A 27,183-nucleotide genomic window follows, 5' to 3' on the forward strand; every position below is an offset into this window, starting at 1 on the left:
GAGACTACAAGGTACTCTCCCTCCTTCCAAGGAAGTCTGAATGCTTTGGGCTATGTATTCATAAGCCAAGTAATTTGATTCCATATTTCATTTCAAGATGTGAATGTCATTTTTCATTCAATAACAGCAGTACAAAAGTATTTCAGTAGAGATAATAACATTTATCCAAAGTGTCAATATAATTCAGTTCTAAGATTAGCTTCATAGAAAAATGTATAATAGTTTTATATCATTTCCCTTATATAAATTGCCCCTCCCTCCCTCCCTCCTTTCTTCCCTCCCTCCCCCTTCTTTTCCTTCCTTCCTTCCTTCCTTCCTTCCTTCCTTCCTTCCTTCTTTCCTTCCTTCCTTAAGTGGATACTAGTTAAGCATTCTACTCTTGAGCAGTTTTTGCACTTCCCTATTCAATCTTATATTTTACACAACAACAAAAATATAAGACAACATAGTTCTATCATTTATATATTGAAAAGAAGAAATTTATGTTATACTTAATCCAAACTGAAACTGATACATGTTTGACATTTCTTATTCTTAATTTCATAGAAATATGGTAGTATTTCCCTCTTAAAACTAGTGAAATTCATTTTCTAGTAACTTGTTTTTATTTGCTTCTTGTAGCTTGTTATACCCCTCTACCACTATCACTTTGTCTCTAGGTCCCTAGTTGACTAACATAAATTTCTACACAAAGATATATATTGAAGCCATTAGTTATTTTTTTATGGTAGACAAGTAAGTTTGTAATTAAAATGGTAAGTGGGAATGTTGAAAGGTGTGACACTGATCAAGGTGCATTGTATTCAGCCACTGAGGGGCATCTGGTCTGATTCCACCTTGGCTATAGTGAATAGTGCTGCAATAAACATGGTTTTACTATGTCCTGGTGTGTAATCATTGGGGTAAATGCTCAGGAGTGGAATTGCAAGAACATAGGGTAGTTCTATGTTTAATTTTATGAGGAACCTCTACCTTGCTTTCCAGAGTGCTTAAATAACTTTACTATTAACAGTGTGGTATATACACACAATGGAATATTACTCAGCCATGAGAAAGAATGATATTGTAGAATTTGTAAAAAAATGGAAAGACATGGAAAAAATTCTGTTAAGTGAAGTAAGTCAGGTTCACAGAGAAAATTATGCATGTTTTTTTCCTTATATGTGGACACAACAGTTAGCTTATAAACGTGTAAGTAAATACATTGGATGGTATTTAATTTAGTTAAATGTGTTAACTGAAATAGGATGGATTTAAGGGAGAACTTACACTGAGTAATTCCTTAGAAAGGCAAAATCAAAGTTCAGAAAAATAAAACACCAGAAAGCAGGTACTCAAAAGGTGTAGATTGGGTCATGGAGAAAGTGGTAGTCAAATGAAAAGGAGAAGAGGAAAATGTAGTCAAGACTCCCATGCATATGAAAATGAAGAAGAGTAGAGTAAGGGATGGGTAGGGGAGGGATGGAAAAGAATGTTAAAGGGGTGACATTGATTAAGATATATTATATTTATAAATTGCTTTGTTAAATGGTAGATCCTTTGTAGTGTTATTTAAAGATAATATTTCTTTTTCTACCAAAAAGTAAAGAAGAATCATGTCCAGATTTTCTACTTTTACCTCCTTCTTTTGCTTTTTTTTTGTTTTGGTGCAGGTCCTGGGGCTTGAACTCAGGACCTGCAGTACTGTCTCTGAGTTCATTTTGCTCAAGGCTCATGCTTTACTACTACAGCCTCCCCTACAGTTTGTTTTTTCATTTGTTTATTTTGGTAGTTTATTGGAGAAAAGAGTTTCATGGACTTACCTGCACAGGCTGGCTTTGAAACATGATCCTCAGATTTCAACCTAATGAATTGCTAGCATTATAGGCATGAGCCACCTGCACCATTATCCCAAGATAATGGGACTTAAAAACAAAAGCAAAATTAAAAAATGCACAAAAAAGCAATGGCCAACCAAATTGTCCAGTAACACTAACAACCTATTATATTTTATTCATTTTCATATGCTCTTGATCATTGTTCTGGCATCAAATACTAATCTTAGCTGATCACTTTCACTGGAGTAATTTGGAGATGGAAGAAAAGACCCTAGATTTTCATAAAATTATAAAAGGCGAAAGATTTATGCGATCTGAAGAGAAACCAGAGTATCCTAGATTTTCATAAGATCAGTAAGTAAAGGTTTTTCAGTGATATGATTTCTTTTTATTTTATATTTTGTCGGTCATGGGGCTTAACTCTGGGCCTGAGCACTGTCCCTCAGCTCTTCAGCTCAAGGTAAGCGCTCTACCACTTGAACTACAGCACCACTTACAAGTTTCTGGTGATTTATTGGAGATAAGAGTTTCATGGACTTTCCTGCCCGCTGGCTTTGAACCATGATCCTCAGATCTCAGCCTTCTGAGTAGCTAGGATTACAGGTGTAAGCCACTGGTGGCCGGCTGTCAGTGATATGATTTTTAAAGTATACAATTTAAATCTGATAATGGACAGAATGTTCATTATTATCCATTTTCATGTGATGATAAAATTCAAAAGTGTTAAATTATTGCCCTAATTTGTGCACTTTAAGCAAATATATACTGGAAGATTAATGAAGAAAACAGAGTTCTTCATTTGTATTTAACTTGGCAAAATACAAGTAACCTACTTTTTTATTTCTAGGTCCATAATAGTTTGGAAGTAACCCAAAAGGAAACAAGGAGAGGCAGAGGCTGTTTGTCTAGTCTATTTATGACTCTCTCACAGAGGGTTTGGAGAAATGACAAACCCTCCTTCACAAAGGCTTCAGGTCATGGTACCCCATGTTAAATAATGGTTTTACTATAGAATGGATTACTCTTTATATTTTTAGGGGAGGTTTATTGTAACCAGAGTCACAAAACATGTCAGAGTATCTAACAACAATGTTTAATAATATAAGCCCTTTTAAAATTTATACCGGCACCCAACCCCTAATTAGACTACATTTCTAATTGTGGGAAAACCTTTTTTTTTTTCAGAAGCAATTGCCTACAAGATGCTATGATTCTGCAGATGCTCTGAATACATATTCAAAGCCTCAAGATAATGTAAAAAAAACAAACTTGAACCTAAGCTAATTCAAATATCATTGAAATAATATAATACTAAGACAACTTCACATTTTGCCTGAAACCATTTCATTTACATGCAAAAGAAATCATTACTAAGGATAAAACCTGCATCTACAAGAAACATTCTCATTCAGCTAGAATATTAATTTTTCAATCTGTTCTTTCATTATTATTTTCCATTATTGAAATTTTGTCTGCCATTAACACCCAGTTTTGTGTGATGCTATGGATTGTTTATGGGCATCTAGTAGAGGATTTGTTAAAATGTTATGTTTTTTAAATGGTCATTAAAGAAATAATTTAAGTCTTATATGGGGTGCACATAATATTTCCTTTGAAAATTTCTGGCTGATATACATCTCTACATTTTCTCCAACTCATTAAAAAAATTCAGATTACTTATCTTTATGTTGCCATCTGGAAAATTATCTAGGCAAAAGGATTATCTTTACTTACAATCATGAGAGAAGTTTATGTAAAGTATCATTTTTTTCCCTTAGAAAACGTAGACAGTACTGCCATTTCTTTTTGAGCATATTGTGTGTTTTGCTTTTTTGTGGTACTGGTATTCAAACCCACAATTCTGCTTGAGCCATACCAGTTTGCTTAGGTTAGTTTTGAAATATCTTGATTTTTGCTTGGGATGGTCTGGAACCATGCTTCTCCCAATCTCAAATTCCTATGTAGCTATTTGTTATTATCCAGTTATAATATCTACTTATTAGTTGAGATGGAATAATATAACTATTTTGTTTGGATTGTCCTTGAACTGTGATCTTCCTAATCTCTGGCTCCCAATTATGTTGGATTCTAGATGTGAGTCACCTGTGGCCAACTTCATCTTTAAGATTCCTAATAGATTAATTCTTGGATACTTAAAAACAATCCCAAACAAACAAACACATCTAAAGAACACAACTGTAAAATCAGCTGGCATACAACAAGCATGGGTACATTTTATATAATTCAGGAAGTTCTCATATATCAGTAATGGTATTAAGTTTTATAATGTAAAGGACTGAGGAACAGAAAAAGAAAGATCTAGTCTTACTGGTTTACAAAAAAGGTTAGGCATCACTCGCTTGCTAAATTATTTTCTAAGATTATCTCAAAATTCTATATGACAGTCCTTTTGTTGTGTGTTGAACTCTTAAAGATCCTTGTATGTATAGCTGGCTCTCCAGGATGACTTAAAACCCCATAACAAATTAATAAGTACTTTGAAAGATTATTGTCCATAACATCTTTTCTTTGATACATCTAATGACATTACAAATGAAACTATAAATCTCTTGAATAATTTTTATGGGAGGTTGAAAGAAGAATATAGTGGGTCCAAGGCCAGTCTGGGCTACACAGCGTGAGAATCTTAAAAATAAAATTTTGTTTCATCAGTCCAGTCAGAAGCCAAAGAATTTTTTTTTCTTTTAAGGAACTTTCCATTTCTTTACTTGAGAACATTTTTTTAAAAAACTGAAATAAAGAAAATATTTTTCAATGCCATGATTTACTAATGTTTTGTACCAGCACAATTGCTTATATGTATAGTTATTGTGTCATTTGGAGTAACTGATTTATATCAAATTTTGCAATTATCTCCTGAAATCTGTTCATTCCTCAGGGTTTCTGATGACTCATGATTATATATTTAACAGTGTGCTAACTTAATTAGTTCAGAGTCAGTGATAGCAAACCACAACCTGCCATTGTCCACGGAAAAGTAAAATAAGTGACCTTTAAGTTGGATTCATAAAAAGCAATACATTGCAAATTATTGATGACTTTTAATTAAAGGTGGAAAATAGTTTACATGAAAGTGCTAGCACAGATTATATATGAATTTGATTTTCTAGACCATTTCTCTCTTTACACATTCACATATATTAAAAATATCTTTATTTTGGTAAGTAATTTCAGCTAACATTAAATAGAGTACAGACCACTGGGCTATGGAGAGGAGTCAAATGGTAGAGCAACTATCTACCAAGCTCAAGATCCTGAGTCTGAACCACAATATCATCAATGAAAAACCAGAATACTGAACTGCCTCAGGCTTTGCCTACAAAAGGTGCAAATTTACCTTTCTTTTACTCTACTCTCTTCTTATTTTCTCATGATGAAATAGTAAAGAATGGAAATTTTCATATCCAAGGCTAATCCTTTCACAGTTGCTTCATTTCATAATTCTTCTAGCTTTTCCAAGAAAATGTTCTGATCTATGTTCATTTTCTTCTGTATAACAAACCTTCCATACAATATGCTCAAAATTTACTAATCATTTTTGTTTTTTTTTAACAACTGAGTTTCTCAAGACCTATCAGCACTCAGGATTTTTTGTTGTTCTTTTTTTTTTGTTTTTTGTTTGTATTTTAATGTCTCACTCATTCTGCTCCATATCTGTGCATGGAGAAGCATTCATGTCTGTAGATGGAGTCTTTCACTTGACATCATTTGCTAGAGCCAAAGTCACTGCACATTGAACACATTCAAACCAAATTCAGGATGACTACTGTAGCCTCTCAGTTCTGTGCCATGTTGTGGTTAATGCTACCTTTATCCATTCAACCTAATAATCCAGAAACCCAGAAATCATTCATAATATTTTCTTTTCCTAAATCTAGTTAACTCAATATGATGGCCAATTTAAAGTGGCAAGTAATTTTTGTTGGATCTTCCAGCTTCCCTCCATCCATTCAAATTCCACGCTTCCTCATGCCCTGCTTACTCATTCCCAAATGTGTCACATATATATTTGTACAGCAAAATGTCTCTCCCCTGGACTATTTATTTAAATTCTTCTAACTAGTACCTCCTACACTTTCAGTCCTTCTGGTCTCTACCTCAACAACCTGTAAGCTAATAATGATGTATGGTTTCACCACACATCAGCCTCCCTTGACATATCAACTTCCCTATTACTCAAATTATTCTCAATGACCCTTTGCCATCATTCACAGCCCATATATACCATATAATTCATAGCCTTGATTCCTATTTCCTTGCATAAGTGCTCACGTGGGAAAATTTCACATGCAAACCCATAGTTCCAGTACCCACACCTATACCACAGGGCTAGATAAAACAATCCATACTGGGATTGTTTTCAGTAATGATGGCACCTCTCAACCAGACTTTGGCACTGCCTTAGCCATGCTACTATGTTTCTGGGATGATATATATCTCTCAGTGAAAGAGTTCCTTATACTACTTCAACACTTCCCTTTCAATTCCCAGCACCGTCTCTCCTATTTTATTTTAAAGAAGCTTTAAGATTTTTGTCTTAAGACAGATTTCACTTTGTCCCGTGTTCTCAGCTTAAATCTACTATCTACCTTCATATCTAGTTCTTTATTATGATTTGCTTCAAGTTACAGGGATGTACTACCCCTCCTTTACATCGCCAGCTTTGCTACTTGTACACTGAGAAATCTATACTTTCTGATCATGAAAATAAATGTTACCTGCAGTTTTTCCTTAGCTCATGAAATATGACTTTTCATTCTCTTGAATCATTCCTATCAGCTTACAAGCATTGTCCTGTTCCAATGTCAACAAGTAAATAATCGTCATTATTGCTTGCTCTTCTCTCATTGTAAAAAGCACATTGAGTTCTTTCTCCACATAGGTCATCTCATTTGTCTCTTCTTAGTACATTCTAACTATATTTCCTTCTATCCCTTCTACTACAAAGGAGACTGCTCCTGAGTCTTTTTTTTCAGATAGCACACTTAATCACACACTTGTCAAATAAAACGGTCAATGTTTGCATCCTTCTCAGCATTAAATATGAGCTTTCATTCCTTCTATGAACATATTTTTCACTTAAATTATAGAATATGTCCTAAACTGATTCCCTGCCTGCCTCTGGCACATCTACTTCAATTTCCTTGGCAATTCTATGTCTTCTCCTCTCTTCTGTGCTTCAACAGCTAGAAAATTCTAAGGTTCACTTTTACTTCCTTCCTGCCCACCCTCATTTCCACAATCCCCCACCCTGTCTTTTCTTTCCCTCCCTCCCTCCTTCCCTCCTTCCGTCCTTCCTTGCTTCCTTCCTTCCATCCTTCCTTCCTTCCCTACCAAGGGGTCCTGCACTCACTGGACTGGCACATTACCATTTGAGCTACATCTCCAGCTTTAAACTAAGTCACATTTTCATCTAGGGCTGGGCCTCAGACAGATTCTCCTCCTATGCTTTCCGCATAGCTGGCAATACAGTTGTGAACACCATACCCAGGCTTGGTGATTGAATTGAGATATAGTGAAATCTCATCTGTTGTTATAGATTTAAACATAATATCTAATGAGTTGTTTGTTCAAATATCACAGAAAATTCTCAACATTTATCTTGGCCTTCATAAATTTTCTTTTAATTTTTTTCCATGTCTCACTTCCTTCTGACTTTTTTTTTCTGGTGCCAAGGTTTGAAATCAGCACCCTCTCTGTCACCTTTCACCTGATTACTCAAGTTAAAACTTCAGACATTGTCTGTTTGCTTTGTTTTACCACCATCCTATGCCGTATGATCCACTTGAAATTTCCCACATATTTTTACATCCCTATGCAAATAGATAATTAGTAATCATAATTGCATCATATTGGATCATAATTTCCTCTTTTATAACATAATAAATTTTATGATCTTAGGAATTATGTTAGTTTTTCTCTATATTTTCTTCTTCGTAAGTGCCACATAAATACACACACACACACACACACACACACACACACACACATAAAATTATAAGCCACAGTGTTGTTAGATAATATGTAAGAAAGAGTTTTTTATTTTGCTTTGTTATCTTTTTATAAAAGACAAAATATGATAAGTCTGACTATGAATATTTGGAAAATTTTTACTTAGGAGAAATATCACCCACTATTCATTATGTGTAAATTTTTTATGTTTTATGCATGGGTGAGAAAGTTAACAAACAGAAATCACGCTTTACATAATTAATCAGAAACACATTATATACAATCTAGGATTCATCTTCCACCACCTAAACTCATTTCTGCTCTCAATCAACTTGTCCTAATCCCACAGATCATACAGGATGAGCTACTGAGGAAAAAGAAGCTTTTCTAGTGCTTTTTTTTTCTTTTGTGCCTATGACATTTGTATTTTCAAAACTTTGACAAATGGGTTTGGAGGTAGAAACAGAAGAGTTAGTGATGGTATGATGAAAGTCATTTCCATACCTAACTACAATATTCGTTTTTGCAGTCTCTGAAGAATTTACAAAAATTTCTACTTCAGACAAGATTTTAAAACCATGTCAAGGTTGATGCATGCACATCTTAGGACTAGTGTCTTGCATATTTAGAATATAAAAATGTACATTGCACTCAGTCCAAATAGTGTTCACTTAGATTGTGGAGAGTATTGCTCACAAATACTAAAATTTATGTGATATGAGCATTATTAACTCTCACACATTAGAAAAATTAAGTAATAAAGTTCAGTGAAAACATATGTTGAAATTATTTGAGAAGACTATAAAATATTTAATTATCTTCATCATAAAATAAGTCTTGTTTAAGAACAAACCTGGTTCAGAGAAAGAAATGTAATCTTTGGAATCAGACACTTGATCTTGAATCTCTTCTTCACTTACTAGCAAATGTTTAAATGCCTCTGGGACTGTTTCCTCATTTGTAAAAGAGTAATAATGAAAAACTTTCTCTAAACGTGTCCTGAAAATATGACAGTTTAGCACATCTGACAGATACAGAATAGATATTTTTATAGTGATAAAAGAGACTCCTACTAAAAGAAGGTTTTGAAATAAAGCAAAGTTACCCTGGAAAGAAATAAATTTGGTGTCTTGGATATCCAGTGGTCCTCTCTCTGTTGACGTCTAGAATTCAGTCGACTACCTGGGATTTATACATGGCATGTAAACTCTAGTATCTGGGAGCCAGAAGTTCCATAAAAAGTAAGCTTGGAACTAGATTTTGCTTTGTTCATGGAAAAAGACTTATTCCCTCAACGAGTAAACTTTTTATGGTAAAAGGTTTTTGTTGTTTTATTTTTCCTCTACTAAAAGTAACTATAATTATTCCATAAATGTCTCAAGCATATGGAATGCAATACTCTGAGCAGAAGAACACAATGCTATAAAAATTACAATGGCTATGAGCATTCAACGTTTATTAGAGGTGGGTTTCTCTTTCCTTATCATTCATTCTTTACTACTGAGTTACTGTGAAATTAAACCATTTTAGGTTTGCAAGTCGAGGGTGGCTAAGGATAAAATACAAAACGGTGCGGGAATTTCAGTAGTTAATCAAAATGTTCCCTGTTAATTATCTCCTGCCTACATACATAGTATGCAAAAATAATTGTATGTTTATGAAAGAATGATTAGTTGGGGAATGTGCTGCGGTAATAAGAAAAAAGCATGAAGAGAGCAATTTACACTAATATCTACCCATCATTTTATATATCCACATCACAGGAGGAGGTCCAAGTTAATTAGATTCCTTTGGTTAAATAGGAACTATGAGGGAAAAAAGACATTTACATAGGGCCTAATAGAACGCATGTCCACATTATGTGGCAGAGAAGAGAGAGAGAGAGAGAAAGAAAGACTCTGTACTGGAGCTTGAACTAAGGGCCTGGACACTGTCCCTTAACATTTTTGTTCAAGGCTAGTGCTCTGTCACAGCTCCACTTTTAGCTTTTTTGGTAGTTAATAGAGACAAAAGTCTTAGGAGACTTTCCCATCCAAGCTGGCTTCAAATAGCAATCTTCAGGTCTCAGTCTCCTGAAAGCTAGGATTACAGGCATGAGCCCCTAGCATTCAGCATAGGGGGAATGATTTGAACTTCTGTCTTAGTATATAGAAAAAATAATAAAAAAACTTTGATATATAAGAACAAATTGTGTGTTGTTCATTTATGACATAAACATTAAATGATATCTTATTAGGAATAGTTACTGCAAAGCATAATTTTAAGAAGGATAGGCCAATAAAATTCCAACTCTGAGTAACTTTCCATTTGAAAAGTAGAAAGTGAGAATTTTAGTTATAGACCTAAACTGTTATAATTTGGCCTTTCTTGTATAAGTTTTGAAGATCTGGGTGCATGTTTAAATATATAGGTATGTACAATTAGTTATGCAAAAATGTCTTCTCTTGGATTTTTATGATTTATCTGTTACCTACTGAATTTGTTGAAATATATGGAGGGGTACAAGGTACAAACCCTTACCAAACAGGATATTAAATCAAAATTTCTTGGTGTATGGGCTAGAGGAATGCTTTTTACCACATAGAAAGACAGACAGACAGACACACACACACACACACACTCACACAAGGTAAGTAAGGTAAATAATAGTCTATGAGTCATATTTAATATTAAGATGTATTTACTTAATATATCCAAAATTATTAACAGTTTATATCTCAATTTTCATACATCTTCAAAATCTTGCGTTCAAGTGATAGAACACTTGACTGGAAAGCACAAAGCACTGAGTATCATACACACACACACACACACACACACACACAGAACACACCTACTTGTGATAATCACAAAGCATTGCTGATTGTGTCAACTGTGTTGAAAGTGGTCAATGGCCATAGGTGATAGTGGTTGGAATATTGGACATTGCAGATCTGTCTACTGCAGTCTGATAACAATACAAAATCTAGAAATGTGTTGTTAACCAAGGGGCATCTTATTGAGAAGCTTATATTCATAAGCTATTGCTCACTAGAGGAGTACTAAAACCTAGTACCAACATGGAGGCTTAACCCTACAGTTTCAATACTACGACAATAGCTTAAATCTTGTTTCAGGCTTCTTCTGGGTATGCAAGTAAAGAATAGAATAAACTATTTGAGTATAGCATGGGCAATTTATCTCTTATATTTAATTTATTTCAGACTATAAATTATCTTGTACAAACACTATGTTGAAAAGGAATATTACAACTCTGGGGTGGGGAGGGAGGAGTTGGGGAAGTGGGGCAGGAAAGGATGGTAGGAGAAAAACAATGGAGGAGGGAACAGTGCTCAATAGGAAATGTATTCACCCTACTCATCTAACTGTAACCCCTCTGTACAGTATCTTTATGATAATATATATTAAAATTGTTTTTACTTCTCAAAGTTATGAAATATAGAAAATAAACTGTTTGCAAGACAAGAAAAAAAAGAAGCAATGGTATCTTTTGAAATTTTGTGTTTAAGTTTCCATGGTGAGTAGGTGTGATACCCAGGAGTGAACCATGGTCTCCCAGGATTATAGTTGCTTTGGTTTTCATGTACCTTTTCCCACTTACTCAAGTACTAAGATAGAATTTGATGTCAACGCACTTTATAGATATAAATTAAGGTCCTGTATAACTTAAATAGTTTGTGTGTGCCTGAACTAATCCTGAGTATTCAAATTTAGATAAGGATGTCAGACACACAACACAAACTAAGAACAACAAAAAAACCTAAGAAATTCAAATAATGAGACTGATCTGACATACTATTGTTTTCTGAAAATGGAGAGTGCATCCTGATAAGAAATGGATATGGCCACAAAATACACACAAAACAACACACACACACACACACACACACACACACACTCAACTTATGCACAATCCTGGCCAAGAATCATTAATTAAATTAAGACATAATGCTACAGTTTCAAAGAACCCAAGCCAACAACAAGCTGGGTAGACTTGGAAGAGGACTAATGTCTAGCTGAGATCATGAACAGAATTCATCCAAGATTTCAGCCTATGAAGAGAAACTAACTATGCTTGTATTTAACCTAGAGAATCATGCTTCTTTTAAGCTGGTTAATTGATGGGGATTCACACAGGAATAGAAATCTTAGCAATTCCTTTTTTGTACCTGATCTCAAAGTCTTCCATACTTATCCTAACAATTTTAGTTATTAAATAAATAAACCAGGATTATGATACTTTGAATTTCACCTTATGATTGGGCACCCAATTAATCATAGAAATGTTAATATACTAGTACTTCTACAGCAGTAAAATTTATACATGTACTATCACACGATTATTCGCCCTTTTCACTATAAATGGCTGAAATCATTTCACTCACACACTTAATAAACATGCTTTTAAAAAAAGAAATATAATGCATGAACATTTGAAATTGCATAGTGGTGGCTAATACCTATAATCCCTGCTACTCAAAAGGTTGAGATCTGAGGATTGCAAAGCTAGCCTGGATAGAAAAGTTTGTGAAACTTACCTGCAATTAACTACCAAAAAACTGGAAGTGGAGCTGTGGCTCAAGTGATTGAGTCCCAGCCTTGAAAGAATAAGCTAAGAGAGCACACCCAGGCCAGAGTTCAAGCCCAGTACTGGCAAAAAAAAAGAAAGAAAGAAAGAAAAAGAAAAGAAAAAAAAAAGAAAATTTTAAAAAAATTGAAAGGAACATTTGGAGAGAAAAATAAGAAATATCCAATTTGGTTGCAGGGCATAAGATCACAAGTACATGCTATATATAGTAACCATAATCATTTTAGAATATATTAATTTAAAAGCTCCCAATTTATATTTAAGCACTGATTAGATAGGAAGGAAATGCACAATGGTTCATGCAATATCAGCCCTTTAGAGAATTAGACTAAGTTTTCTCAATGCTATTGTGGCTCATATACTAAGTTACTTTTTCGTTTATTTCTTTGTCCTAAGAAAGCATAAATTAATTCTCTTTATTAGTAATTACCTTGATTATTTTTGCCATATCTGTCTTTTTCCATTTTTATTACATACTGTCAGAACGTACGTCACTTTGTAAACCATCCATAGAGATGTTTTTAAAGAATTTATAAACCGGGTGCCAGTTGCTCGTGCCTGCAATCTTAGCTACTCAGGAGGCTGAGATCTGAGGATCATGGTTCAAAGCCAGCCTAGGTAGGAAAGTCCATCAGACTCTTATCTCCAATAAAGCACCAGTAAACCAGAAGTGGTGCTGTGACTCAAGTGGTAGAGCGCGACCCTTGATCTGAAGAGCCGAGGGACAGTACCCAGGCCCAGAGTTCAAGTCCCATGACCACCCCCTCTCTACCCCCAAAAAAGAATTTATAAAAAAAATTATAAAATTTTACTTGGTGATAATTTACTTATATCTTATTTGGAAAGGAAACATTTTAGACATCAAATACTATAAAATTGAAATAAATGTTTCCAATGTACTAGAAAATTCTGATTCTTCTAGATTGTACTTTGCAAGAGAATGAAGAGGAGAAGAGGAGACAAGTCAATTAAGAATGCAACAGATATCCTACAAAATTTAGAAAAGTGAGGAATGGTGGGTTTAAAAGGATAGATGACAATGTTGAAAGACCCTTTGTATGTATGTGTGTATGTATGTATTGACTGTCATGGGTCTTGAACTCTGTCTCTGAACACTGTCTCTGAGCTTCTTTGGTTCAAGGTTATTGCTCTACCACTTAAGCCACAGAACCACTTCAGGCTTTTTTTCTGTTTATGTGGTACTGAGGAATCGAACCCGGGGCTTCATGCATACTAGGCAAGCACTCTACCACTGAGCCACATTCCCAGTCCCCATTGTTACAATGTTAAATGTAGTTAAATGACAACTCCTTTGCATAACTACTTAAAGATAATAAAATAAAATGAAGAATTGAATGTTGACAGTCAAATTTTGGACTAGTATATACAAAATACACTTATAAGTCTAAATAAGAGTTAGGGCTTCAGAAAATGTCTCATTTTTGTTCATTTAGTTTTAACAGCATTCATCAGAGTGTTGATAATCAACATCAATGAAGCTTAAGATAGTTTTTAAGTAACAGGATTTAGTAGTCCTGTTATCTTTCCACATTAGAAGTAAATAGTTATAAACACAGCTTGCATGCTATAGAAAGATACTTGTGGAAAAGAGTCAAAGATAAGACTGCATAATAGCTCCATCTACCTACTGAATTTGTTTTGCTTTTATTCTTATCTAGAATAATAAACATCTTGCCAATTTGCTGATACCTTAAAGCTCTCCATCTAGTCCTAAAGTCACTGATCTTAAAAATCTCTGTCAAATTTAACTCATCATTTTGGATTATTTAGGTCATATATTAATACTGAATTGTATTGAATATCACACTAATGTACCTAAGGCATGCAAAAGCTTTGATAGGAAAGTAACATTTTGATATCAATGGAAATACCACTTAAAAATTTGGGGTACTAATCAATTTTGTAGAAAGTCATCACTTGACTATATGAAAAGCAATTGATAACTATGTTGAGGTGATTAATCCCTCTTTTATAATTCCCAAGTAATTGTGGTTGCTGGGAAGAATAGGACAAAAATTAACTGCAATAGATAAGATGCACATAGTTGCATTCACCTCTCAAAACTTACTTTAATTCAAAAGTAAATTTAATATATAGAAAGTGATGAACTGAGAATAGACCTGTAATCAAAGGCTCTGCACTTCCATTTACTCGATTTAGTGATTTCAATACAACTGATACTCATCTGAAGTAAGATGATCTAAGTTAATAACTGATGTTCAAAATGAATGGTCATTTTGGATATAAGTTATGAACTAAGTTACTTGAGGACAAAACAAAGAAAAACATACATGATTTGTGAAAATGATACCAAGAATCTAACAACAACCTCTGTCATCTATCATACATGGGTCATGCTGATAAACTCCTATGTGACTTCTTTGTTAATAACCAGTATACCATAAAGTAAAAGGGTGACATAATTATTAATATGTAATGAAAATATGAAATATTTTAAATAGCCTTCCATAAAATACTTAGAGAGTTAAGCTAAGTTCAATTACTGACTTCATACTTAAAACACCTAGAATAATTAAACGGGCATGAAGCCATATAAAAATACCTGGACAATAAATCTAGTCATTTGAATAATTTTTCTCACAAATTCAAAAAGAATTTTCTGGCACTTACATGTACTGTTGGTTCACACCTGTAAAACTGCTACTTAGTAGGCTGAAATCTGAGAATTGCCATTCATAGCTAGCCCAGGAAAGAAAGTATGGGAGTCTCTTATCAACAGTTAACCACCAAAAAGCTGAAAATACAGCTGTGGCTCAAGTGTAGAGTGCCAGTCTTAAGAACAAAAACTAAGAAATAATGCCCAGATCTAGAGTTCAAATTCTAGTACTGGCATATGTGTACATGGGTGTATGTGCATGTATACACACAAATATTATGTTAATGATACAAACAAACAAACAAAAATCCTATTTTTTTGATCCAATTTTCCTGACCAAAAATTCCAGCAGCAGTTTGTAAGGTAAATGGAATGTAGAAAACCAATTCATAAATGGCATTCTTGCAAATGAATAACATTATTCAGGAAATTAAATGAATGAAGAAATGATCAAGATATGAAACATTTCACCTGTTTTCATTAAAATCTTCCATCTTTGTTTAGCAAAGAGAATATAGTGTAATGAGACAGTAGGGAGTAGAACTATAAATATTTCCAAACAACCACATTGACATGTTCAATGCAATTATCTGTGACTAAATAAAAACTAGGAATTTGGATAACCTTCCATTTAAATGTAGTTGTGGAAACTTGATTATTTCCCATTGTTCTTTGTTATTTTTCTATTACATAACATTCATTTTAATCAATTATGGCAGAAGCTCAAAATCTATCATAGAATTGCTTCTTTCTTAAGTTTCTAATTCTTACTCATCAGTCTCCTGCTTTCAGTGAAAAAGCAAACCTACCCCATAACAGAAAGGCAGCAAGGTAAATGTCTACTACATTGATAAGGATCTGAAAGATGATATCATCAAAGCTCAGTCAAAATGCTCCTCTGTCAAAAAGACTTTTCCTAGGTTCCCAGGCCAAATCCATTATGTAAATTCCAAATGTGGTATAATCAGCCTCAGATAATCCAATCAATTCTAGCCAGTCAACGCAAAGAATTAGAGCCACATTGTTTTCAATTTTAGTTGAAAATTAAAGACATCTGGAGTTTCTAAAAGGAAGCATTAGGGATGGCTTAAATGAGACTCCAGAATCACCAAAAATTATTGTAATTCATCAAAATTTGGGATTCTTTTTCCAACTATGAGATCTGTGGACACTTCTAAATAGAATAATTTGCTACCAGCTACTTAGTCATTGAAATCACGACACTTGAAAGTTTGCAATGACATTCAAATACTTACAATTTAAGCAATTTTATATATGAATTCTTTAGTCACAAACTTAGTATTTCATACATGAAATACTAAATAAGACACAATTTCATGTGATTTTCAGATTATATCAATATTTCAATTAGAACAGAAACTATCACCAGTGAATATCTAATACACAGTGGCTTCTGTATATTATATTCAAACCCTCTTTTTAAGGCATAATGCTTATCATCCCCATTTATCATAAAATTATCATCCCTATTTCATGGAAAATACATATGTTTGGAATTACAGGTTCACACTTAGGAAACCCTGTGGTGGTTCGTATCTGTAATCCTGGCTACACAGGGATAGGAGAGGGAAGGATCATTGTTTGAGGACAACCTATAAAAAGAGTTTGGAAGGTCTTATCTCAAATATCAAGCTGTAAAACAACTGTGTAGGAGGCTGAAGTATGAGGAACCTGGCTGGGGTTCCAAAAGAAGACCCTATCTGAATAATAAACACAAAAAGGGCTGGGTAGGAGGAGAGTAATTTAAATGGTAGAACACCTGCTTAGCAAGCCTGCAGACATAAATTTAAGTGTAATGCTGCCAATAAAAGAAAATAAACATCAAATCAGCTTCAGTTCAGATGAATATTATAATAAAAAATAAAGAAGTCTTTTTCTTTAGCTGTACATGGGCTGTAAGTGATTTTTTTTTAGAAATGATGAGCTATATACTATACTGTTTGTTATTGTTACTGGCCATGGATACTCACTGATAACAAAGCTAATGGGAATTGGATCTCTAAGATATAGACTGTAGTCCAAGAACTCTGGGAGGCAGTAAAATTTAGAGTACAAATATCACATCATTTTTCTGAACTATTAAATCTAAGTAAGATGTATAGGACTTTGTGTGGTATGTAGTACATCAGTTACAAGCATTAGCATCCATAAGGGTTGTATCACTGGGCAGGGAAGCCTATGACCTGCAGCCATCACCCCCAGTGGCTCTCTTCATGAGTGCTTCTCCTCAAGACAAAAAGAGCAATGCCTTCCTTCCTTCGAAGAAACCATCAGAAAGGCAAAGGTCCATAAGCTGCCTCAGGGCCTCTGAGGCATGTTCTTCCATTCTTCAGTTTGGAGTATAACCAATATATAGAAAAAATAATATAACATTCATTAAACAATTCAATGAGCCAGGAACAACTCTAAGTACACATTCAAAGCCTACAGTTCAATCCACACCAATCTCCACTAACTTAGAAACTTTGATAATTCTGAAGTTTTATAAATACAATACTATATGACAATACAACATATAATAATCCTAAGGTGAAACTCAAATCATATAAGAACCTTCCAATAAGATAGATCTTAGCTTTGAACTCAGAAAACCAGAATCTACAGACACCCTTCTTTACCAGAAAAGTTACATTTTTTTCTCACTAGTTTTCTGGAATAATGATTAGAAAATAATTTAAATAAACATGAAAATGTTCTCAAGATACATTGTAGTGACTCAAGGTCCCAATGAGGAAAAATTATTTCATGGATCATTCTAGAAATATCTTGGTTTATAAGACATACTTCAAACTTCCACTGCTCTCTCTCCCTTCCCTTTACTCATTCTTTCTTTAATTTCTTTCAGAATTTTCACCTTGCTCTAGACTTTATCACCAAGCCTCAACTATGCCCAAGTATCAAAGTGCCACTGTTGTATGAAACAATTCACTGTAATGTACAGTTTCCTTGTATAATTTAATGTAAACGTTGATGTCATTTAAAATTTACTAAGATAACATGTTGTTTATATGATCACTTGAAATTATAGACTCAAAGGTGATAGATAGTATGTGAATGAAAGTAGTATGTAAATGAAAACACTATATGAATGTATTCCGCCATTGTTACTGAATGGCTGAATTCAGTAAGACAGATGGATTTGATAAATATGTTACTTAGGAAAAGGAGCCAGATGCATGCAACAATGCTCTATATGACCAAATTTATACAACATGAAATAAAACAGATTGACCTGTGGTGATACATTTCAGTACAGTAATTGCCCTCGGTGTAGGATGCCAGAGGCCTTTTGAGATTCTATTAGTTTTGTTTTCTGATCTGGCTGGTGGTTGCAAAATGTTTTATTAGCATAAGTTCACTAATATTTTGTATACGTCAATTTTACGCTTAAACACAAAAGTGCAAGCCAAAGGGCAACACTTGACTCCCAATTTTCATTCGTTAATCAAAATTTACCATTATTTTCTCTCTTCCAAAAAAACATGCAATTAATTTGTTTCATAAAGCTAACATAACTAGGAAAAGTTTTATGAGATACTTTTTGGTGTTTATTGAAGTCCAGTTTATAGACAATTAAATTCAACATTTATGTGACATATATGTGGTAAACTATAACAATTCTATGGTTTTCCACAAGTGCTTTCATTCAGGCAACCACCACCACAATCAGGGTACAGAGAATATTGCCTCCTTCTCTTACCACTAGCATTAGTGGCACATTCTTCTCTGTCCTGTAGTCAGTCTCAACTGCCGACCACGAACCTCTGGCAATACCCAGATTTTCTCTCCCTATTCTTTTGCCATTTGAATGGATTCATGTGGTCCACACTTTTGACAATCTGGTTTCTTTCATTCAGTATAATGTATTTGAGATCTAGCTACACTGTGAATAGCAACAGATTGTTCTATTCCATTACTCAGTAGTGTTGTGATTCATGGATATGCCATGACTGAGGAATGGCTAAGCCATTTCCAGTTTGGTGTGATTATGATTAAAACCAATGCAGAGATCTGTGTATAGGTTTCTGTGTGAACATGAGTAATATATTTTGCTTTTAAATTCCAAGTTGTATTTTTACCAAGGTGAAGTATTTTCTCTATTGTCTTTATTCTATGATAATTATGTAACCTGGAGAACATATCAATCAGTCAAAAAAATAACAAAATCAGAAACAGAATCCAAATCAACATCTCAAAAGCATAGATCAACTTTGGCAAGTCCTTTCCTTATAATATTTTAAGTCATGTATTGAATTGAGAATGAAACTATTCTATTAAAATTCTAGATTAATAATTAGTAACCATGTGCAAATAATATCAATTAAAATCAATGGAATTATAATTATACTCTGAAATCATAACCAATGAAGCAAAAAGAGTTAAGAAAGGGGGCTTGAAAGGCAAAGTGTTTCCAGTCTCTGTCCTAATTCTCAAATTTAATGTATTATAACTTTAATTCTATGGGTTAGTATTTATTTTTCTTCATGGTAATTGGGTCAGAATTGGAGTGTAAAAATGGAACCATGGCAGATGTTACCTAGCATGTTGTGGTAAAGTGGAATGGCCCGTCCATGGGTAGTAAATGCAGTCATGACTAGTGGGACCGTTACACCTGCAGGCAATTACAGAACAGAAAACATCATTCTGCATCCACAGTGACATGCACACACATGCACCATTGCTCACACATGGAGCCTTGGAGGAAGAACATGGGAAGCAAGCACACCAAGTACCTATCCATCAGGCCGATGCAGTCTTCAATACTTGAGCCTATACACCTGCAGAAGATGCAAATTTAGAAAAAATACAAGGAAAGAAAAATTAGTCATTAAGAACAATCGACAAGATAATTACTGATTGTCAAATACTTAGTTTCAACGGTTAGGCAATTTTTAGAACACCACGAATTAAAAACCAATGAGAAGATTTCTGCTTGCAAACACACAGAAATAAATGCAATTACCACCAAAGAAGAATCCCAAGAAACATGTACACGTTAAAACAAAATTTATCCTGATCTTATGGTTTACTTCTGAGCACATATAGCTTATTTCTAATTGTTTCAATTCATTTGTATTTTTTATGATTATACAGGTTGATGAATATTTTGAAATTTCAATGACTAATTTTTTTCATGTATATGAATTCTTATAAAGGCCCTCTGTTTTAGTATATACCAAAATCAATAAAAAAGGAAATGAATAAGTTATTGTAGTATTGTAAAACAATGTTTAATACCCAATAATGATTGATTTGAGGAAAAAATTAGTTAAGATGCTTTAATGTTATTCTCATAGAAATTTCCTATAATCAGATTATTGCAATCCTAGTTTGTGATGTTTTAAAAACCTATTTATCTTTGAACATGAATTTATTTAAAAGTCAATTTAACAGTAAGTATATCTTGAGGGACTCTTTTAAAATAGCAATGCCATACCTGAAAACAAAAACAGACTTTTACACTGTCGTAATACTGTACTCTATCAAGAGTTAATACATTAATACTCTTTAGGTTAATGAGCAAATCAAGATCTAGATAACTAAGCAGCCATTTGTGATAATGTTTACACTATTTATACAGGCACACCCAATTATAATCATTAGAATTCCCTAGAATTGTTACTTATTCCATTCTCCAAAGCATTTACAGTGTTCTTATTTTTCTTCCCATCAGAAATAAATAGCTCTAGGAAATCATTACAATTTCTCCTATATCAATGATTTATAGAACTGCCTTATTTGGCCAGTATTAAAGATTTCATATATATGTATACATATATATATATATATATACCATTGTTATTAAAACTTGAAAAAGGAATTGAAATAAAATCATTATATAATGATAGATAAGGTTTGATGTTGTGTTGTGTTACATCTTTAGATGACTGTGAACATTAATGAACTAATATCACCTAAAAGAACAATTAAGCCTTATCTTTGTTTCATGAATATTTTAATGTTCCAAGTAGCTAGGGAATTTGTTTGTGTTTATGCTTTGAGAATTTGTTTTGAGCAGCAAAAATAAATTATAACCTACAGAAATATGTGGCAAAGCCTTCAGAGAAAAGAACCATATAAGAAATAACTAGAGCACATGACACTAAATTGGTATCACACAAAATCTGTAATCACAACCATTTATAAAAATTGAAAATTAAGTATAAAAAAGCCTCTAAATTGTCCTATATGTTTTTATCTTTTTCTGTGCTGAAGAAATTATTTCTTCTAAATTCCCATGATAGCTTCTTCAAAATGATTTTTTTATAATACAGCTTTGCCATTCTGTAAAAATAATAGTCCACTTTTTATTTCCGAGTGAGCATCTGAAAAGCTATGGTTCATTTGCAATCTTTATAATAACGCTTGAAAGATAAGAATATTCAATAGTGAAATTCAACTTGAAGGGAAACTATGAGTAATGAAAGATTGTCATCCATTCAAAAACTGTGCATAGCATCCCTCCTAGAATATCTCCTTTCAAAAATTGTGTATTGCATCCCTCCTGGAGTATCTCCTTTCTTGTTTGAGCTGCAGTGGGGTTGGGGTAAAAAGATGAATTGGGTGCTTTTCTTATTTTTATTGAATCCACAATTCAATGAGTGGGCAGATGCATAAACATATACGTATTATAAACTGTGGTAAATATAAAACAAAACAATATAAAGTAGTACATGGTAGTATGGAGGAAGGACACCTCATTTAACTTCTGACTGTCATGGTCACCATTTTGGAGGTAATAGGAAGCTGGAACTTAGGATGCTGAATCCTACAGGTATCTTGGTGGTGATTTTAAGAGGTAAAAAAAAAAAAAACATCAAAAAACAGCAGGAGCCATAGCATAGATCTGAAAAGCTATACAGCATATACAAGCAACAATAATTCTCAACAGCTGGAAAGTCAAATAAGAGAAAATAAGAGGGAAAAAGTAAAAGGTAAAATGGTTATTAGGAGCTAGATTTCTCAAATTAAAATGGAGAAAATCTTATATTTTCCATATTAAAGGTCGTGGACTTCATAATGCCATGAGCAGTTTCCCTTTCCCTCCGGAAATGGATATTTTTACTATATAAACTAAAAATGTAAAAAGGGTTGATAAAAGAGATTAAAGTGCAGTATAAATCATGCTACCCATATTCACAAAAATTTAAAGAGAGTTTTTCCAAGATGCCTGGAGCAATAAACATTGAAATAGGAATTCTAACATCTAAAATGTAAGTTTGGTTTAAATCAAATCAAAATGAAATTGCCATTATGTTGGCCATTACTCAAATATTAAAGGTTTTGCTACCTTAGTGGGATAGATTTCGTTTGCAAGTTCCTCCTTTCCCTTTTAAGCGTTGTTACAAATTATGAACGTGGGTACTAAGTTCAAAAACAAAATGCTTACATAGGGATATAGGTTGACCCATTGTAACAATGAGATGTAAAAGACACTATGTTGAAAGCAAACTTTACAACTTTGGTGGGGGAGGAGGGTGTAGAGGTGGGGGTGGGAGGGAAGAGAGAGAAGGGGAAAAACAAAGGAGGAGGTAACAATGCTCGATAGGAAATGTACTCATTAACTTGCTCAAAAAACTGTAACCCCTCTGTACAGTATTTTTACAATAAAAATGTAAAAAAAAGATTTTGTTCATTGAAACACAGTCTGGTTTTTAATAGAAGATATAAAGCCAAGAGCATATATTTCTCGGATGATACTTCTATAGAGGGAAAAAGCTGTGCTTTAATCATTTATAAACTTGCCTATCACTGCCCCACCTTAAAAGCAGGCGTCTTCTAGAAGAGAGTGGATGAACAAAAATAACAAGCACATGCTGCTAAGTGTGTCCTTTAGTCAAGGCATGAAGAAACAATGGCATACTTTTCTTTCATGTAGAGATATCAGTCAGACTCACCTGATGGTAGCTAAATGAATAACCTATTTTAAATGTATCAAAAGAACTTAATAGACCAGAAACATTTAATGTACTTTCAGAGTAGTAAAAGTGCTTTTAAGGTATTACATTTATAATTTTATTTTTCAGAAAAATCATTAAACTCCATTCAAACTAGGAACTTCACTTCTAAAAACCGTGATTGCAAAGATGATTTCCATTAACTTGGAACTTTAATTATCTGATGTAATATTGGCATCTCAAAGAAAAAAAAAGTTGCTTTTCAAAAAGGAGCTGGCCTGGTCAGGTCGTATTTATTGATAAGGTCAGTGCCGCAGTGTGTTTAGGAATAAAAACAGTCACTCTCCCCAACATTTTCATTGCCCCGGTGATCTCTGAATGGAAAGATTATAATTCTACATGTTCCTGGTCCATTTGAAAAGGATTGTCCACATGGAACACCTCCGTCACTTCAGTATAATATCTGAAAACACAATAGCTGGGAAGCAGAATGCAGTTTTCTTCTGTAAGAAAATGGATCGTTTCCATTCTCGAGGAATTATGATGTCCTTTCTGAAGGATCACACTTTTATAAAGAGAACCTGGGTGAATGGAGGCTGGTACAAAAATGAAACAATTCCTCAGGACATAGTCACTAGAGAACTCCGTTACCTTGGAAGATGCTGGTAAGTATAATATGTATAATTGCATCTGGCCTTGATTCTGCAGCCAGGAAACTTCTAAGGCCATTTCCTGTATTTGGAGTTCTCCAATGAGCTGATGGATCTGCTCCCTACATACTGGTTAATCTTAACTGTCAGCTTGATGGATTTGAAGCACCTGACAGATCAGGAAAACACACCTCTAGAGTGTCTCTGGGTTTCTTAAAACAATTTGATCACAAGGACTCTGACCTAATGGCTGACTTCATCTCTAGATTTATTCATAAGGTAATAGTATGATTGGGAGCTGGTGAAAAGTAGGAGTTGATTCCTACTTGAAGGAAGTAGCTCCTGTGGGTGTGTCCTTGGGCCTATGTTGTGCTTTGGGCGTTCCAGGATGCCCTTTTTCTCCGCTTCCTCGCTACCACAATGGGGACTGCTCAGTGATGAATGGATACCTCTTAAACTATGAACCCCAATAAATTCGTTCTTCTCTTTAAGTTGTTCTCTCAGGCATTTTGTTCAGTGATATACTATGCAAGTGTCACTAATACACTCTATTAGGCCTTCATCCTTCCTGTAAGGATGAGATTCCAATTTTATTGCTACAATATTTCTACTTCCCTGGACTCTATCTAGGCTTTTATGTATATATAATAATGATCTGAAAAGGCGGAGAGGAAGACACGCCAGCCACATATCCAGAGAGTATGGCTCTCTGATCTCACTTTCATTTCCCTAATGGTTCGACTGTAATTAGATTTGCAAAAACAGCAAAAGGTCTCATTTTGAATGGCAACAGCTGTTGACATCAACATCATATTGAATAATTTACTGGTTTAATTTTAGCTGCAAAACAATAAAAAAACCCTCTTGTGGATGATTGTAGCAGGCAAAGTTTTCTTTTTCTGTGGCTCCAGCAGTATCAGATGTTTTCTCATGGAATACTCTTAAGTCAAGTATGCCAAAATATCACAAGGGGAGCAGTTTATTACTTCTGGTTCCCTTGAAGCCAAGTGCCTGTGTGACGATTTCAGCCTCTTCAACCTATATGCTTGTGTAGAAACCAAAGGATTGGCAGTTAACTCTTCCCAGCTGAGTTTGAACTTGTACGGCAGAATATTACTTCACACTTGAAGGATCAGCCTCTTCACACAAGGACTTAGGCTGATCCTTTGACCTGTAGGAAATTGTAGCAGCATCTGCAAGTTAATTTTGTCTTGGCAGAAAATGATATTGCTTGCTGAACTTCTTCAATAGCTTCTAACAGATAGCCCTATAAGGGAACTAATACTTGCCTACCAGGTATAAAGTACTCAGGATGATTTTCAACAAACAGTGTCCATGTGTGCATGCCATGTGTGTATTTTTGTACATATGTATGCACATGACTGTGGGCACTTACTCAATGCAGAAGGTGTTCCAGAGGTAAGCAGACAGAGTGTAAGAAATTGCTCTCAAGTCCAATAGTATTCACCTTTTAGCAGAAAGATGAAGAAAAACCTATGATAACTTTTTCAATACATTTTTTTTTAATTTACTTGCTGAGTATTGTTATTTTTTCAATTCCAGTGCCTTTTCTTCTTTATGTAAAGTGTATTTATTATTTGACTTTTCAATACAATAAGTAAACTATTATACACTGCAAAACATCCTCTGGAGTAATAGAAAAATATGTGTTGATCTTTGAATTGCTCTATTTCAATCAAAGAAATTCTTTGGTAGGATAGCATATGATACAATACATTATTGCAAAACATAGATGTTATTTTATTGATACAGCACACACTAGGTTTACCTTTATTTTTCTGCCATCACTGTTTTTGCTCACTTTTTCTTGAAATAGTAATATATAGTGAATTACTAGAGAGATATTTGGGATTACTGGAGACATCTTTCCTTTAATATGAATGTGAGAACAACAGAAATCCTCTGTTAATGATTTAAGCAACACAAATCTCAGCAGAGTGATTACTGTGCTGTCTTTTCTGCTATCTTGAATCTGAAAAAAATTCAAAGAATTTCTATGCTGCATCCAAAATCTACCCAACCCTAGATAGGAAAATGTCAACACAGTGGTTATTGGTAAATATTAAGCAGAAATATTTCAGAGTTTAGGACTTCGATGCTCTTTGAGTTTCTCTTGAAATCAACATCTGAAATGTAGAGTTTAATGAGGACATTCTAAATTTAGGAAATAGTTAGTATCAGGAAAACAACACCTATCTACACCAACACCTAAAAGGTGGAGTTCTTGGCCAGCAAGGCTGTTCCTTACCCTTGGGTGCAGTTCGGATGGCAAGGGTGACACTCCCGGTCTTGGTCTGCATACTTGAATATGAAACTGTTAGCACCCTGCAGGCCATCTGGACATTTTTCCACACAGTTTGGACCATCCTTAAAATGGGAGCACTTTGTGCAGTTATCAGGTCCCTGAAATGTAGTAAAGACAAACAAATATGGGGACAGAAGGAGTGGATGACATTTTCTTGGAAGGTATTTGAGTGCATTAGTTCCTGAGACTTTAGTGGGTGGCAAAAATTTTCCTTGCGGATGAACATTTTCAGCAGTGGACACACATATACTCCTTGTATGCAGGGAAAATTTGTAAAATCCTTCATGTTGTTATTTTGTCTTGTGAAACCAAGAGTTCCTAAGTCATCAGATTTCCATGCCATATCATCCATGTGATTTAACTTGATCAGGAAAACCATTCAGAGACTATTTTCAAAGCAACATAACTAATTTGTCATTATGATTCATTCCTGGTGATATTACAGTGCAATAACATTTGGAAATACATTGATAATGATATTTTTACTTTATTTTACTTATTTTTTTGGTCGGTCGTGGGGCTTGAACTCTGGACTTGGGCACTGTCCCTCAGCTCTTCAGCTCAAGGCGAGTGCTCTACCTCTTGAGCTACAGCACCACTTCCTGTTAATGATATTTTATAAAATAAATATTTTCCATATAGAGCTGTTTCATCTCCAAGAATAGGTAAATGAATTTACAAAACAGTTCATGAAAGAAAATTAGTGGAAATTAAAAAAAACTGAATTTCATGTGACTTTGTTTGAAAACTGAATCTTAAAATTTACTATGATTGAATTAGAAGGGACTGGCCAAATCAGATGTAATTTGACATTTATTTTTCATATCAAGTCAGTTAAGACGAAATCTAAAAAATCATATCTATTGGTATGGGTTTTCATAAACTATAGAACTCTGTTGAGAGTCACACAAATGCACATTTGGTTGAACAAGTATCAAGAATGCCCCAATTTCCATTCATAGCTGAATGTTATATAAATATGAATTAACTCACTTTATGTGATTATGTTTATATAACAGACACTAAAATAATAACATGAAAAGAGATGTCAAAGGCAAAAACAAATTAGCATTTTAAAATATATTGATATTAAGCATCTAGGAATTTTACAAATAAAAAGCAAATTTGTACTTAGTGCATGAAAGACATAAAAAGAGTTTTAAAAATTTAAGACCATTTTTGATTTTTAAAATGCTATTTTCTTCAGTAAATTTTATGCTCTCAGCTATTTTCAATACCATTTGTTTGAATTTTATTTTATTTTTGGAATGT

The 27,183-nt window shown here is 33.9% G+C and overlaps 1 protein-coding gene across 4 annotated transcripts in view; it reads right to left on the reverse strand.

Annotated features, from left to right (window-relative positions):
• Erbb4 (erb-b2 receptor tyrosine kinase 4) overlaps nt 1-27,183 on the reverse strand; it is a 1,030,419-nt gene that overhangs the window by 228,082 nt on the left and 775,154 nt on the right. For 2 of the 4 annotated variants that reach the window (XM_013011535.1, XM_013011517.1), the window contains exons 15-16: nt 25,855-26,009; nt 19,575-19,649 (exon numbers count right to left, since the gene is read on the reverse strand). In XM_013011535.1, the coding sequence (XP_012866989.1) occupies nt 19,575-19,649; nt 25,855-26,009 (230 nt within the window). Of the gene's footprint in view, nt 1-19,574; nt 19,650-19,770; nt 19,816-25,854; nt 26,010-27,183 lie in introns of all 4 variants that reach the window. The other 2 variants (XM_013011544.1, XM_013011525.1) reach the window with 1 other exon arrangement.

Source organism: Dipodomys ordii, unplaced genomic scaffold (genome assembly GCF_000151885.1).
Source record: "Dipodomys ordii isolate 6190 unplaced genomic scaffold, Dord_2.0 Scaffold1, whole genome shotgun sequence".
NCBI classification, from domain to species: domain Eukaryota; kingdom Metazoa; phylum Chordata; class Mammalia; order Rodentia; family Heteromyidae; genus Dipodomys; species Dipodomys ordii.